Source organism: Schistocerca serialis, chromosome 3 (genome assembly GCF_023864345.2).
Source record: "Schistocerca serialis cubense isolate TAMUIC-IGC-003099 chromosome 3, iqSchSeri2.2, whole genome shotgun sequence".
Taxonomy (NCBI): Eukaryota; Metazoa; Arthropoda; class Insecta; order Orthoptera; family Acrididae; genus Schistocerca; species Schistocerca serialis.
Window position 1 is genome coordinate 1,023,957,611 of NC_064640.1, and position 16,903 is coordinate 1,023,974,513.

At 38.6% G+C, this 16,903-nt stretch overlaps 1 protein-coding gene across 1 annotated transcript in view; it reads right to left on the minus strand.

Annotated features, from left to right (window-relative positions):
- Window positions 1–16,903, minus strand: part of LOC126471482 (protein dispatched) — a 189,757-nt gene that overhangs the window by 25,064 nt on the left and 147,790 nt on the right. Inside the window, exons 8-9 of the mRNA XM_050099686.1 lie at window positions 16,339–16,474; window positions 3,600–3,833 (exon numbers count right to left, since the gene is read on the minus strand). Coding sequence (XP_049955643.1) covers window positions 3,600–3,833; window positions 16,339–16,474 — 370 coding nt within the window. The remainder of the gene's footprint in view (window positions 1–3,599; window positions 3,834–16,338; window positions 16,475–16,903) is intronic.

The window sequence follows — 16,903 nt, forward strand, 5'->3', positions numbered from 1 at the left end:
CTCTCCTGTAAAGGGGATATGTGCGAACCCTACCTGTCAACCTGCGACTGGGAATTATGCATTACCCAGTCACCTGTTACTGTGATAACTTCATAACCTGCTTTGATCTCTGACAGAAGAACCACTCTATTGAATGTAAGAAAGAGAGTGCGTGTGGGCACTAAGCATACGTCTACTTTTTTCATCACCCAATGGTGGCAATGACACCCTGATCAGAGAAGTACATTTGAATTTCTGCCTCAGTCATACCATCGAGCAGCCAGGTAGAAATAACACCACAGGATGAATTCAGCATTCGATGGGCCTCGACACGAACAGGATAGCCGTGGAGGAGCAAAGCTGCAAGCAATAGTGCTTGAAAATCAGAAGTGGTCTCCAAAAGCAAAGTGCCAGTGTGTAAATGAGAACAAGATTTCACAGACCCAGCAACTGCATCAACATTTTTCTGAATAATAACTGGATTTACTATAGCGAAGGACTGAGAGTTCTTCAGTACATGAAATTATGAGGAACCTCGGAACAACTGGGAGGGTCTTTGAATTGTTACCCACTGACTGTGAAGATGATTGGCTCATTGCGAGAAAATCGCCCATGATTGCCAGCATCTCCAATGACACACTCCTTCCAATTGGGTGACACCTGACAGAGGAACCAATCAGCAATTTGGGAAGATAGCAGCTTAGGCAATCACCCCTCCAAGGGCCTGGCCTGTACCAGCAGGCATGTGCAAATCCTACCTGCCAACCCAAGGCAGGGTATTACGGGTTACCCAGTCACCTGTTACATGTCACACACATGGGCCGGCCACCAGGAGTGTACAGGGAGGAAGAAAAAGAGAAACCTCAAACGTCGAAACAGAGAAAGAATAGGAGAAGGTGAACGAAGAAAGAAAGAAGGAACACTGGAGAGTATTCTGATACTGACGACTGAAAATGCCAAATACATTTCCAAAAATAGCCCAGACATGTTCCCCAAGGGATGGGAAAAAGAATAGCAAGATGATGGACATGCAGAATGGGCAGGAAAAGATGCTGCAAAGATTGGGAGCCCACGGTAGGCAAGCACAAACCCGCCAAACAGCAGCGAGCCCCTTGGGGGGGATCATGATCATGTGTGTACATTGGTATAATCATGCTTGGTGTAACAATCTGTAACACTGCAAAGACAGTTCTAATGGTTAAGGAAAATGAGGAGAACAACAAACTGTTGACACTGGATATAGTACCACAGACACAGTCCCTTTGACTGTTCAGAGATGTCACTAAACCCACCCAGAGATGTAAACAACCATGCATAAGAAGCACCTATTAGATGGAGGGGGTCCAAAGCCGATCACTTCCAGTCATTCCACCAGAAAGGAGGTACACGGCTCATGTTGTCTGTAGTTCAACCATGCCTAGACGGTCAATACCGCAGTTCTATCATGTCCACATTGTTACTTTGTGCCAAGAAGGGCCTCAACAAGGGAACTGTCCAGGTGTCTCGGAGTGAACCAAAGCGATGTTGTTCAGACATGGAGGAGATACAGAGGGACAGACACTGTCGATGACACACCTTGCTCAGGCCATACAAGGGCTACCACTGCAGTGGATGACAGCTACCTACAGATTACGTCTCAGAGGAACCCTGACAGCAACACCACCATGTTGAATAATGCTTTTTGTGCAGCCACAGGACGTCGTGTTACGACTCAAACTGTGCGCAACAGGCTGCATGATGAGCAACTTCACTCCCGACATCCATGGCGAGGTCCATCTTTGCAAACACAACACCATGCAGCACAGTACAGATGGGCCCAACAACATGCCGAATCGACCACTCAGGATTGGCATCAAGTTCTCTTCACCAATGAGTGTCACATATGCCTTGAACCAGACAATCGTTGGAGACATGTTTGAAAGCAACCCGGTCCGGCTGAATGCCTTAGACGTGAATGCCATCCTCTGACCGATAGTGCAACCATATAGGCAGCATAAAGGCGAGGCACTCAACTTCATGGATGGCAATTCGTGCCATCATTGTGAACATCTTGTGAATTACTTTCTTAAGGATAACAACATCGCTCAAATAGAGTGGCCAGCATGTTCTCGACTTGAACCCTATTGAACATGTGTGGGATAGGATGAGATTTTCACTCTGCAGTGGAGTGCGCGCTGATATGAAACTTCCTGATTAAAACTGTGTGCCAGACCGAGAGTCGAACTCGGGACCTTTGCCTTTCGCAGGCAAGTGAGCTACCCAAGCACGACTCACGACCCGTCCTCACAGCTTCAATTCTTTCAGTACCTCTTCTCCTACCTTCCAAACTTCACAGAAGCTCTTCTGTGAACCTTGCAGAACTAGCTCTCCTGGAAGAAAGGATATTGCGGAGACATGGCTTAGCCACAGCCTAGGGGATGTTTCAAGAATGAGATTTTCACTCTGCAGCGGAGTGTGCGCTGATCTGAAACTTCCTGACAGATTAAAACTGTGTGCCGGACCGAGACTCGAACTTGGGAACTTTGCCTTTTGCGGGCAAGTGCTCAACCAACTGAGCTATCCAAGCACGACTCACGACACGTCCTCACAGCATCAATTCTGCCAGTAACTCGTCTCCTACCTTCCAAACTTAACAGAAGCTCTTCTGCGAACCTTGCAGAACTAGCACTCCTGGAAGAAAGAATAGCCTTTCTTCCAGGATACCCCCGGTTCAAGTCTCGGTCCGGCACACAGTTTTAATCTGTCAGGAAGTTTCATGCATGGGATAGATTGGAAAGAGCTGTTTAAGGACGACGTGACCCACCAACCTCTCTGAGGGATTTACGTCGAATCGCCGTTGGGGAGTGGGACAATCTGGACGAACAGTGCCTTGATGAACTTGTGGATAGTATGCCACGACGAATACAGGCATGCAACAATGCAAGAGGACATGCTACTGGGTATTAGAGGTACTGGTAGATACAGCAATCTGGATCACCACGTCTGAAGGTCTCGCTGTATGGTGGTACAAAATGCAATGTGTGATTTTCATGACCAATAAAAAAGAGCGGAAATGATGTTTATGTTGATCTGTATTCCAATTTTCTGTACAGGTTCCGCAACTCTCAGAACTGAGGTGATGCAAAACTTTTTTTTTTTTATGTGTGTATGTCACACCTGCACAGGAGCTGAGGGACACCACTTCCACCAAATGTTGTCAATTTAGTACCCTGTGCAAGTTATGCAAACATATAAAATTAGTACAAAAGTACATGTACTTACATTTTTATCATTATAAGCTGGCCAACAGCAAATTTGACTTTTTACATCCATTTTCACTTAAGGCTTATGACTCCTACCAGATTTCTCTACTTCAAATTAATACATTTGTTCTTCTACAACACTTCTGAAAATTTTTATCACTGTCATGGACACCCACGATATTTCTATCAGTTTTAAACATTTTATCCCAGTTCAGTGTTTATATTTCTTTGTGGATTACTACACACAAATATTAAGTTGTTCAGTGTATACGTTCATAATGGGAATACATATATAGCATACACCAAAACACCTGCTATACAAAATATCAGACACAGAGCTTAAAGAAAAGAATATAAATAATAAATGTTTCAACTTACCAACAGCGACAACACTTGCAAGAATGTTCATGAATGGAAAGAACTCTAACTCAAAAACTAGTGTGTACACGAAGTATGAGATTCCCAGTGAAAATAATATTGCCACAACTGTCATAAATGTGACAAACAATGAGTGAGTGTATGCCCACATGCAGAGGAGCACAAATAATGCACCTGCTCCTACTAAGTATGTGTCTTGAACGAGATACATGTCAAACAATGTATTCTTCAAACCTGCAAAAAAAAAAAGGAAACAACTGATAAAGCATGAAAAAACACCACAAGTGATAGGAGGGGGAGACAGATTTTAACTTTATGGTTTGTATTGTGAATGGATTAATGGCCATGAAATCTAGAATATTTACATAGCAACTCAAATTTCACATTAAGCATTGCCCTCAAGTTTTGTGTTTTTTAATCAAAAAGATAATGTTGCATATAATATTTTTACATTCATAGTGATGATGTTCCACTGACAGAATGCTCAACAAAAGAAATAGAAAGCATCACTTCTGACACTTCAGTATCAGCTGTTCAGCTCTCTTTCCATCTGATTAGTGATTTTCTAGTATATATTACTAGCTTAATCTTACCTTTAAAAAAATAAAAATATTTCACAGGTCTTCATTTGCCTAAGGACGTCCATCGTGGGGGAAAAAGAAAGAAAGAAAAAGGAAAAACAGAAACAGATATTTTGGTGAAAACTATTGATAATGAGTGGCAGGGTATGTGAGAATGTATTAAAGTAATAAGATATTTATTTATTCTGCACTAGGAAGCCAAGACCAGAAAGGAAGGTCATGTGGTATAATCAGAAAAGATGCTTATGACCAGAAAGACTATATCTGTGGCAGAGTAAAAAAAGTCTCTTCTTCAAGTGACTGAGTGATGGTTTAATGGGTAGGTCTACGAAAGAATATCAAACAAGAGTTGAAAACACAGTAGATAGTAGATGGGAAATACATGAACAGCTTTGTTATGTCTAAATCAGAACAATGAAGCAATATACACAATCAAGACAGCATTTTTATATGCAAAAACAAGAAGCAACAGTACTCAAGGCATGGCCCAAAGATCATCATCATCATCATCATCATCATCATCATCATCTCACAGTGCAGCAGCATCAGTTGCCCTTTGACATCCAATGTTGTACAAACACCTCCTCCAGACTTTTCCATTAATTAACAACTTCAGCTATATGGATCCACATTACCTCTGTAAGTTTTCTAATTTCATTCATTCATCTTCCATTAGGTTATCATCTCAAACTTTTCTTACTTCTTACAATCCAGAACAGAAGTTCCTAGGTCTGTCAATCATATATTCGCCTTGTTACATGTCACACCAACCTACATTTAATTTTCATTGAGGTCATACTAACACCATACATGCCAGTCTGTTGCCCCGTGTCATTAGTTTGTTTTCTGAATGTATGTGTAATTCCCAACATGCATCTTTCCACTGCTCACTGAAGCTAGGCGCAGTTTTTCAACAGACCCCACTCCTATTAAATGTGCATGTCTCCCTGCTATAAGTGACAACTAAAAGCATACTCTGAGTGTAAGTTTTCCTTTTCACACATACTGGGACCTGACCTGTAGTTTTGAAAACTCTGTTTGGTTGCCAAAAATAATCTTTTTTTTTTTTTCTTTTTTCCCCATCCAACCATTGCCTTCATTGCCCATCATTATCGATGTGTTGATTGTATATTATTTTAGCACTATTACAATTGATTTTGAAGCCTACATTTAAAATTCCTCTATTATGTTCATCCATTCAGTTCTGAAGTTTCTCTGCATTAGAGGCAAGCACTATATCATCATCAGAAAAATGAAGGTGTCTCAGATGTCTACCAAAAAATGTATTTCTTCTTTGTTTTCCCAATCCAAGAATTTAAAAACCTCCCTCTATGACTGTTTAGAATATTTTTGGATTCATCTTGCCTGAAACACTTTAATTTTGAATTTTTCACTATGCTGATGAAACCTACTGGAAGTCATCGCACTGGTGATTATGTTCCTCAGTACACTAACATATGATCAATCAATGCCTTGTTTCTCAATAGATTTGACAGAGACCTTGATGTATTCTACAGTGTGTGATTTAGCTACCTCAGCAGCAAACCATACCAATGTTGATTTTTTTATCTGTTAATGGCCACCATTAGCAACTTCATCTGTACTTTTCTGTCAGAAGTGTTAATTTTAAGTTGGAACCATTGATTACGAGGTGTGTTCAAAAAGTAAGGTGACTTTATATTTTTATGAAAAAAAAATTATTTATTCATCAATATTCATGTTGTGCGTTTCAAACTAATCCCCTTCACATACAATACACTTGGGCCAACATTTCTTCCAATCCTCAAAGCACTTCTCATAAGCACTTTTTGATACAGCCTCGAGTATTTCCAGCGATGCAGTTTCTATTACCTCAATCATTGAAAATCTTCATACTTTCATAGGTCTCTTCAGTTTTGAGAATAGGAAAAAGTCGCAAGGGGTCAGATCTGGCGAATATGGTGGCTGAGGCATGATTTTCATGTTGTTTTTGGCCAAAAAGTCTCTCACAAGCAACGATGAATGAGCAGGTGCATTGTCATGATGCAAAAGCCATGAATTGTTTTGCCACAATTCTGGACGATTTTTGCATATTGCTTTTTGCTAATGGCGCATAATGCCAAGGTAATACTCCTTACTGACCGTATGATCTTGAGGCAAAAATTCATGACACACTACGCATGCCACAGTAATTCAAAAAAACAGTGAGCAAAACTTTGACATTTGATCAAAGTCGGCATACTTTTTCGGTCTTGGCTCTCCAGAATGCTTCCATGGGATGACTGGGCTTTGGTTTCGACGTCATAACCGTAAACCCACCAGTTACGACCCTTTTGAGCAAATCAGGATCATCATTGACATCGTTCTAGAGCTCCTGAGTAATGCTCATGCGACGGTTGTTCTGATCAAAATTGAGAAGTTTTGGAACAAACTTCGCTGACACACATTTCATGCTCAAAACATCCGAAAAAAATTGCCCGACACGAGCTGACCAATATGCCAAATCCTCAACAACTTCTCTTATGGTAATTCCACGATTTTCCAAAACAATTTTCTTCACAACTTCGACGTTATCATCTGTTGTTGATGTGCTGGGGCATACAGAGTAAGGTTCATCACTGACATCTTCTTGGCAATCTTTGAAGAGCTTGTACGACTTGTAAACATTTTCTTTTACTTAGAGCAGACTCACCGCATGCCATTGTCAACATTTCAAGTGTGTTAGAGCACTTGATTCCATTTTTCACACAAAATTTGATGCAAATTCTATGCTCCATTTTTTTATAATAATCAAAATTTGCCAAGCACACTAAAACACATCTAACCTTTGTATCTGTCAAAAAAGAGTGTGAGTGAGACAGAGAGAGAGAGAGAGAGAGAGAGAGAGAGAGAGAGAGAGAGAGAGAGAGAGAGAGAGAGAGAGAGAGAGGAAAAGGGAGATTGATAATTGAATGTACGCTGCCCGCACAATTTGAGAAGTCCCCTTACTGTCAGAACACCCCTTGTATGTCACATGCAGAGCCACATATTGGTACGGTTCCTATCGATTCTATCAGTTGGTAAACTACAGTAGCAAATAGAAGGAAAAATTGGTTTGCGTAATTGCAAATAAAAAGGTGGGGGGGAATGCACTTTCTTGAATAGTAAGACACCAGAGGTTACAGGTGTCAAAGCAGCATCTTTTTTTAGGATATGGAAAACATAAATCAAGTATAATTCTACAATAATGCAATCATGAAAAACGCCTTGTTTCTGGTGATTGCTGAAAATTCTTGACTATGTTTCCACTGAATTATACACTGTAAAATTTCAGCACTCATTAAATAATCAGAATATTTGCAGAGCCAGTAAAATTATTATACTATTTATTTGCAGTGACAAATTAGTCGTCAAGTTCACATAATTTGTCTCTGTGACCACTGATACAGTGTTACACATTTTAGGTATGCATTTTACTTTTGCAGACCAAACCATATACAGGGAAAGGAGAAGCTGCCACATTCATCAGAACTTGCCATACATTGAAGAGCACTGATGACAGTAAATTGTAATAAGAGCAGCATTTATAATAGTAAATGTATATTGAGCACCTTCAGGAAATTTCAGCTTTTTCGTACGTAACCTTAATGTCTTATTGGCATAATAGTAAAAAAATAAAGAAATAAAGGTTGCCAGTGATATTAATATAGAATTTCTTAAAAATTCTATTGATAAATATTTACCGAAGTCAGTAACTATACAATACAATAAAACTCAATACAATTCCTACTGTTAACTCCAACTAGAGTAGCTAGCTGCTCTGAAACAGACTCTGATAATATTTTATATACACATCTAACAAACAAAATCATATTACAAAACCAACAATCAATCCTCCCTCAAAGCACAAAATGTAGTTTCTTATGTGTTGAACTAATCAATGACATATTTTATCCAAGTTCAAGAAGGTAGTTATTGGGCAAAAAACTGAGTACTTGAAAAAACTGCTTAAAGACAAAATGCAATTTATTAGTAATGTCCTACTTTCTCTTATTCAAAAATTATTTTATCCAGACAACTGGAATTAGCCCCCCCTGCCCTCACTCCCTATACCAAAACAAAAAGACTACATAAGGTATAACAGTATCTTGTACAACAGAAAGGAAAACCATGATAACGGCCTCATATTGGCGGAAGAGAGGCTGCAAGTTACTTCAAGTATACCACTATCATGCTGTACAACGACAAACATTGTGTTGTTCTCATCAAATTCTACAAACGACCTTTATCATTTCTGGTATAGTATGCTAAAGTTTATGTCCTACTTTCACATTAAAATGTTCCATTATAATCTTGTAGTGGGCTCTTCTCTTAGTTATCATTGTACTGTAGGTTCTCATTTGAATGTTTGCACAGACTGTTTTCCATGGATTACATTCTGCATATTTTTAAAACAAGTCTGGCAAGTTCAGGGAGGGACTTAGTGTGCAGAGCTGTTGCCCTGCCGTGACCTCAACCCGGTGATCTCTGCTAGGAGTTCCATGTGGTACAGCCCCATCGTCCTGGTTGGGCTGCAAGACTCTGAATAATTCGATTACAAAAATGACCTGTATTTACTGTCAGCAGTAGCATGCTTATTGTGCATATGCATCACTACCAGTTACATAGACTAAAACACTACTGCCACTGTCATTGTGGAAATCTGCCTTGCCCCTCGCTGCACCAGTTGGTGTCAAAGCAACAGTGCTGCAAATGCAAATATGCATGTCTCATTAGTTCATAGCAGGCAGCTGTATGATGATGATTGTTGCTGTGGGGGTTCAAGCTGAGGGCCGGGTTAACTGTTCTAGCTGGATGACATAGTGGATAGTTAACCAAACCAACTCCAATAAAGGGTGATTACCAAACTGGAGGAAAGCCACATTCAGAAAGGTGATCATGTAGGTAAATACATATGAGGCAACCAGCCATGTGTATTCTGCTAACAACTCCTGACAGGAAGAGATATTTTGCTGAGGGAATACCTGTATGTATATAATGGACACAGGTCAATGGTGGACCACACACTACAGGAACAATATCTAATTTACCTTGTACAATGACAATAGACTTTTTTTTAGAAAAAGAAAGAAGCCGAAATTCATTTTCATTCAGGGAACATCCATAAATAGGATTCTTCCAGACAAGACTGTGTGCATAAGGCTGGTATCTCTTAAAATTACTGGGCTTTTCTGTAAAGTAGATATCCTTTACACTTATGTAATGTGATTGGTGACTTCTGCATCCTGCAAAATGACAATGCCTGATCACCAAACACTTGTCTAGTAGAATAATATATTAAACAGCAAAGATACAACACATGGAATGCTATATATCTATCTTCTTACCTGACTCCCACATACCAAGTTTCAGATTCTCTTAGGGGCAAGCTACTGTTCATATTCCTCTCCCTCAGACCCTTGTCACAAAAAGTGATAACGTAAGAAAGCATTCAGATAAAGTTTTATCTAAAATCATCCTCTAAGCTTAGTAGAACGGATGCTTAATCATCACGGCATAGTACACCAAAGAACCAATAGACGTCACTTTCAGTTTTTTTTAACTTAATGACAGATATATTTTCAGGAGTTTATGTCAGTGACAAAATTAAGCAGTGCAATCTTATCTTTACAAATACAAACCAAAGGTGAATTTACCTGGCTTGGATATATGGATTTACTGATTTTCCTTTGTATATTAGAACCTTAGTGACAATGTTTTACTTCTTTTGATAGGTTTCATTTATATTCTGTTTTAAGAAAACTGAATTTACTGCTTCTGCTTTGTGATTTTGGTGCCTACTCATTACATTTTGATTTTGTTTTGTTTATGAATAAAAATGCCTAGAAAAGATCGAGTCTTTCTGAATACCCAGAATGGCTAAAAGACTGACGACTATGCGGTCTAGAGAATCCAATGAAGATCTTGATGATAGACTTGCTGCAGCTCAAGAGCATCGGGCTTTAACTAGTTCTTTGGAAAATCCTTCCAAAAGCAAGGTTTTCTCTGATCAGGTGTGTCATGCATTATCTTGCTCTTCAGAATGCTTCACTACAGAGGCTTAAAGTTACTTCTCTCCAATGTAACATTATAGAAGCAGAAAAGTGTTGCAGGCAAGTGAGCTTTTATATCCTGAAACCCGCTATTGGTAACAATTTACAATTTCACTTTAAATGTGTACAGTTCCTTATGAGCTTATGTTATGCCATGACCATAAAAGAATCAATGCTGTCTACTGCAGACATGGACCTTAGTGTCAGTTGCTTTCTGCACAACCAACTCTATGTGGCTCTCTCCCAGGTTATTGAAGCAAACAACCCAATCATATTACTTGAAACATTGTATACAAAGGAGCTTTCTAAGCCAAAAATTAATTCCAAGAGTACAAAGTCTCAGGAACAGCTATAAATAAATAGCCAGACAATGTCAGGTTTCTCTGCTAGTTAGGGATTTAAGTCTGTCGTGGCTGTGAAAACAATGGCTCTGCCATATAACTGTACAGCTGCCTCAACTCCAGACAACAATGAAGTTTCAGCACAATCCTAGTTGGGCTTGGTGGTCTATGGGTAAAGCAGGTGCTGAAGGTCGCAGAGTCAAATGCCGGTTGGATCACTGATTTTTTTCACTGTCAGTTAATGTAGCATTCACCTCTTAATGACGTGGAGGGCATTTGCCACAATCAGATTGTGGTTCGGCTTTACATTTCAACTGTCGGTGACATTCTCAAGATTAGAAATGAAGCTGGGTTTGGTGGTCTAGTGATAAAGTGTGTGCCTGATAATGATAACATTGTGGGATTGAATCCCAGCTGGGCCACCAATTTTATCTTTCTCTTTTAACCTAGCATTTACCTCTCAATGGCCTGGAGACTTGTCACAAACAAAACATGTTTCAGATTCCACATTAAACTGAAAGACGCCTTTTCTGCGGTCAGATAACTGGCTACGGAGATGCAATTCGTCGAAGTGACATCCAATTGAAACACTTTCACCAGGACATTTGAACCACACAGAAGAATCTACACACACGTTCCCCATCTCTACATGTTATAAATTTAAGTCCCTCTCCACTACCTATATCTACCTATATATGAAGGCTAGGCTAATCCAAGGAACTACTGTAGGGCTTTTGATAAGATTTTCAATAATAGATACATTGTTTCACATGGAAGATTCATGTATATCATTTATAAATATTTGGTGCAAATTGGCTGAACTATGGATATTTACAGTCCCCCGCTGCATTTTCTGTGTGTATGTAAAGCCTACTCTCATGAAATACTGCATGAATTTTGCTACTCGCAGCATGCTGGCAAGACTGTCCCCTCAAGAAATGAACAGCCATGGAACCTCTGTTGCAACGCTCACATTGATAGCGGGTTATGGTCAGACAGTCTGCTCACCTCTTTAGGTGTTGCATCACGCTAGCCAGCAGCATACGCTGCTTACTTTGTTTAATTTATATGAAAGTGATCATATTCAGTTACCTAACATTGTTCTTTGATTTTTAATCATAACTCTACAGAGTGCCCCTTAAACAAAATTACCATTACACTATACAAATCTCGTCTGGCCGTAGATACTTAGTGCTACCCATGCGAAGCCTGGGCAGGATACTAGTGCTACACAGATCTTGCACAATACTGAAGTACTTTTCAAACATGTTCAAAGAGCAAGCATAAATTGTTTGCCAAGAATTGTGTTCTTATTTTTCTAGGTCAGAATTAATTGTGCAAGACACACAACATTTTGAGTTATATTTTTGGGTGGTTTCCTTCTTTTAAGGAAATCTATAACAGGGTGTATACATGGACAAGGAAAAAAAAATCCCAGATCTCCCGGTTAAAAATACACTTTCTCCCAGGTGGTAAACACTTTCTCCCAGGTGAAAATACACTTTTTTCGTGTGAAGTGACAGTATACATTCCCTTGGAACCGTAAAATTTATCAATCATTTGAATGGTCATGGTTTTATACAGCGGCTGAGAATTTCCCGGCACTTTAGAAAACGAAACTCAGGGGGAAAAACCATGTTTTGGAAAATTATTTGATGTGTAGCAACATATACACTGCATATTTTTGTATTACGAAAGTATAAATTCAAATTGCACCAAAAACCGCATGTTACTTTCAACAGTATTGAAATGGAGATTGCGATGTGCTTTTGTAAGCCAGTCATAGCTCTTGTCCCGTGATCTCGCCCGCCGATGACAGTGGATATTCACAGCATAAGACACATGATTTAGTCAGCCAATAGCAACATCACTATCAAGTAGCGCAAACACACAAACAGGAAAAGTTAATAGTTTAAATTAATATACATAGTGTTGCTACAGGAAAAGCAAACTTTTCATATATAATATTTGTCGCGAAGATTAATAAGCTACAAGAGAAACTAAGCTTTCACTTATAATGTTGATCTTTTTTGCGCATTTTACACATTAAGACACATCATACAAATGTGCCAGTAAAATGTTTAATACCAACATAAATCTCTGATCATCTGGGCTCAAAATTCTTCTAAATGGCTTGTCATCAAAGAGTTGATTTTTAAATGAGAGTCAAACGCTCTGTGATTTAAGAAATTCATTGTACATTCTCGCACATAGTTCATCTTGTGCAAAAGGAAATTTACTTTGAAAATAATGCTTTTCAAACCACAATTTTCCTGAGATCTGTTACAAAGAGATTTGTTCCAGCAGTTGCCACAGAATGCCACATAAGAGGCGTCCCCGAGCTTGCGGAGCTACGATGACATAGGAAGCCCGTATGTTTGTATGTGTAAAACATTAAAAGATTTTACATTATGTCATAAAAGAAACAAGACATCAGAGGATACTGCAAGAGTCGGAATTTCTTGAACCATGCTGAAATGAATAATTCGCATTAAAGTGCACATTCAAATGTCCAGATTCACAATGAAGTCGGCCTCGACCTGATATTAAGCTTTTCAGAGTGGTTTTCAGAATGTAAATTTTCTTGGAGTACCAGTACTGTATTATCTCATGTTTGGTTCTTTGTTATGGCATAATGCCACACATGCTAGAAGATGAAAACATGCACTTGAAATGCAGTGAACAGTTGAAACTAGCCAATAGTGTGGAATTAAACACTTCGTTTGAAACAAACTGGCTGCCTCAGCGGAAAAGATAAATAAAAGGTGAATTTCTTTAGCAAAGTGAAAAAAAAACTTCATTGTTCTGCAAGGCAATTAATGCTTGACTGTCAGAAAGGTGGAAATAAAATAAAATCTGGAACTAACAACATACTGTAGGCTTCCATAATTATGTGAATGTATTTTAATTCACTTGATAGCTCCCAGCCACAGAAATCGCTTTTTTTTTCATTTGACGTGAGAGCAGTAAATGAAGAGGAAACAGTAAAATCACTAAATGTAAACACAGATCACATGGACCCCCCCCCCCCCCCCCCCTTCACTATAACTCAGACTGCTCTGCGCATCAGCCCCGGATCTATGATATTTTGAACCAGGGCAATACTAGATGGTGCCCCCCCCCCCCTTCGAGCATTTGAGATATGACGTAAAAAAAAAAAAAAATGTTCATTTTGTAGGGCACCTCTTTCTGAAGAGTCTGATGCATAAAACATTTAACTTCGAGCAAACGTAAGAAGTGTTATTTGGTGTTAAGTGTGCCAAAATGCAGTAACACGCCTCTTCATACAGCATTCTTCTACCGCACGTCACTGTACTTCGCACTGTGGAACTCAAATGTATATATTTTGTAATGGATGCCATCAAACTATATTCAGGATGGTGGAAATTAAAATGTCCTGTGGTGCCTCTCCTGCTCCCAGTCGGCCAGTTTGACATCATGCCCCTCTTTTTTTTTTCCCTTAAAAAAAAACTCCTTGCAATTAATACTGAATGGGACTATTTGTAACCAGAAGAACAAGAACTATTCAGAAAATTTGGACTCTTTACTGCCTATTAGCTAATAACTTGCTGTTCTGTGCGGCATAAAATGAAATACAGGATACATAAAACCAGGTAAAACAAGAGACAAGCAAGACAGTACACATTTCTTCAATCCTTAAGTCCTAGCGTCTTTTTTTTTTTCCCTCTCCCCTCGTCTCTAATCTTGCTACAGCTTTACATGGTGTGATTTCCTTTCTGCATTTGTCAAACGTTTTGCTACATGAAAAATCTAAATGTCATTGTCTAATACTGAAAAAGCTGTTAATACAAATAGTACCCAAGACCGGTGTGGTTCCTCAATCTGATTACGTCTATTTTGTCATTACTAGACAAAAGAAAACACGCCTTTCTACTATTGCAGCAACTGTAACACACACCAAATAAGCAAGACTGTTTTGGTAACAATGGTCACTTTTATAATACGACAGGATATAATTCACGAAGTACCAATTTGAAATGTCTATTTGGCCAACTACAAGCAAAAAAAGCTTTATGTTAGGAAATAGTTTCATATTTCATTCATACGCTCCAGTTTTTGAAGCATGAGGTCGAAAAGTAGTAGTACGAAATTTTTGTATAAATTTGGAATCGTCATATTATTCCATAATTTGTGTGATGTCCCCATTTCTTCTCCTTCCTTGTTCTAACAAACTACCTTCTCATCACTAATTCTGTAACTATTCCTATCACTGTCAAAGCTCATTGTCTGGTTAACTCTACTAACCCTGCCAGAATCACGGGTTTAGTTATCCAGTGATTATTCTCCGGTTAGGCAGTATTACGTGGTCGTATAGCGCTTTTTCCATGCAACTCCCAGAATAGAACTTAAGCGGTTGCTAGCCAGGAAATGATCAACATGCCCTTTTTATTGTAGCGATCTGGACAAAAATTTTCTGTCAAAATTTCATTTTCTTGGATACACCGAGAAGATAATACATAATCTTTCTTACCTGTTAGTCGTTTAATCCCACTCTGATAGTCTGAATCTATGGACTTAGCTAGTAATTATAACAATCATTCGCATACCCAATCAATCACATAAACAAACGGCATTCACCCCCGTTCGGCTTTATTCCGCTCAGCTCGTATAGCCCCATCCCCTTTTCCTGCAGGAAAGTTTATTTCTAGATGCGACAAGGATTCTGGCATGGACATCACGTACACTATGCGCACATTCAAAAATCAACTTATAATTAATTCAGAAATCAACTTAGAATGTGTTCAAAAAGCAATAGGGACGCGTTTCAAAATCATTTGAATAATCGATAGACTGACGTGCGTTAGATGCTACGCGCTTTGTGAAACAAGGTTTTTTACTCCTCAACAATACGAATTTGCCCCCCCTCACCGCCAAAATAGCTGTCCGGTTCAGATACCCCGGTTTGCTGCGTACACAACCAACAGCGACATTTCTGTAGCCAGAATTGGGAGGAGGTACTACTCATACGCGACTCAACTGCGCATGCGCATGATCCTGCTCGTAACTGCTTACATGAATCAAATGTAAACAGTTATGACGTCACGCTCATCGGAGGTAATTTGTAGTCACGGAGCATTGCATAGTCTTCCTAACCCCTTTGACACATTTTGCTGTTGGCAAACGCTTGTATGAGCACTGTGTTTTCTTTATGTGGCACATTTCTTTGCAATTTAAGTTTTATTCTCTCGTTCATATTTTGTTGCTGCCGTATTATTCTGCAGTAGCGGGATACAGCAATATCCTTTGTTAGAGTGTCAGTTCTTACCAATCAAAATTACAGAAAATTAACTGAAAATTAAAACAATGAAAAATTCCCAGTTGTCCCAGGTCGAATACACCCTGTATAAACAACACTCAACCATTTACTTTTGACTTTCAGTACATGTACACTGAATTTGAATACATAAGTTACCAGAACATCAAAACTTGTGAAACATTTTGGTATTTCAACATTACACCTTATGGAATGGTGTAACAGATATTTAATTTTTACAGTAAATTCAATATTCTATAATAAAGAAAGAGTAAAAAGAAATCAGTTACTATACAAGATTAAAAAAACTTGGTTACTAAGCTAGTATCTTCAAATGCTATAACACCTTTGATGAAATACCTAAAGTGCTCTGCACTGAAAGTATTAAGTCTACACAATCCTTCATAAAGATAATGTTTTTATATGAAATTTTTCACATGTGCACTTTGAAATAAAATTAATTATATATATCCATCTAACAGATTTACTGACCTAATTCCATAGCAGTAACTTTAATATCCTGATACTGTAATGATGCACTGTCAATCTCTCTATAGTAGTCCAGTGTGTCACTGCTTCGTCCAAATGGCAGAATTAGCATTGCATTGTCCAGTGTGCCGACACTTTTCTAAAAATTAAGACAGAATTTTGTTATATTTATGAATGAATATTCCATTACCATTAAAACCTGAGAATTCTTGATAAAGATTAACACAGTAAATTATAACACATTTTAATTATGGTAAGTCTTCTGTTCTGCTCAGTGTTTTAATTATATTGTACATGAGACTAAATGACGTTTTAATAATATGAAGTACATTCTGAAAGAACATAATACTGCACAAATAGCAGCCCAAACAATGCCTGAAATATTGGTAGCCAAAATGTAGACCATTTTGTGACATTAATGTGATACGGTCAGTATAATATAAAGGAGCATTGATGTGTGACAATGACATTCTCACAATGAAGATGAACTACAGAAAAGCACTTCTGAAAAGGCATTTAAGGTATATTGTAGATAATCTGTAACATGTCTAACAGAATATTTATTTCC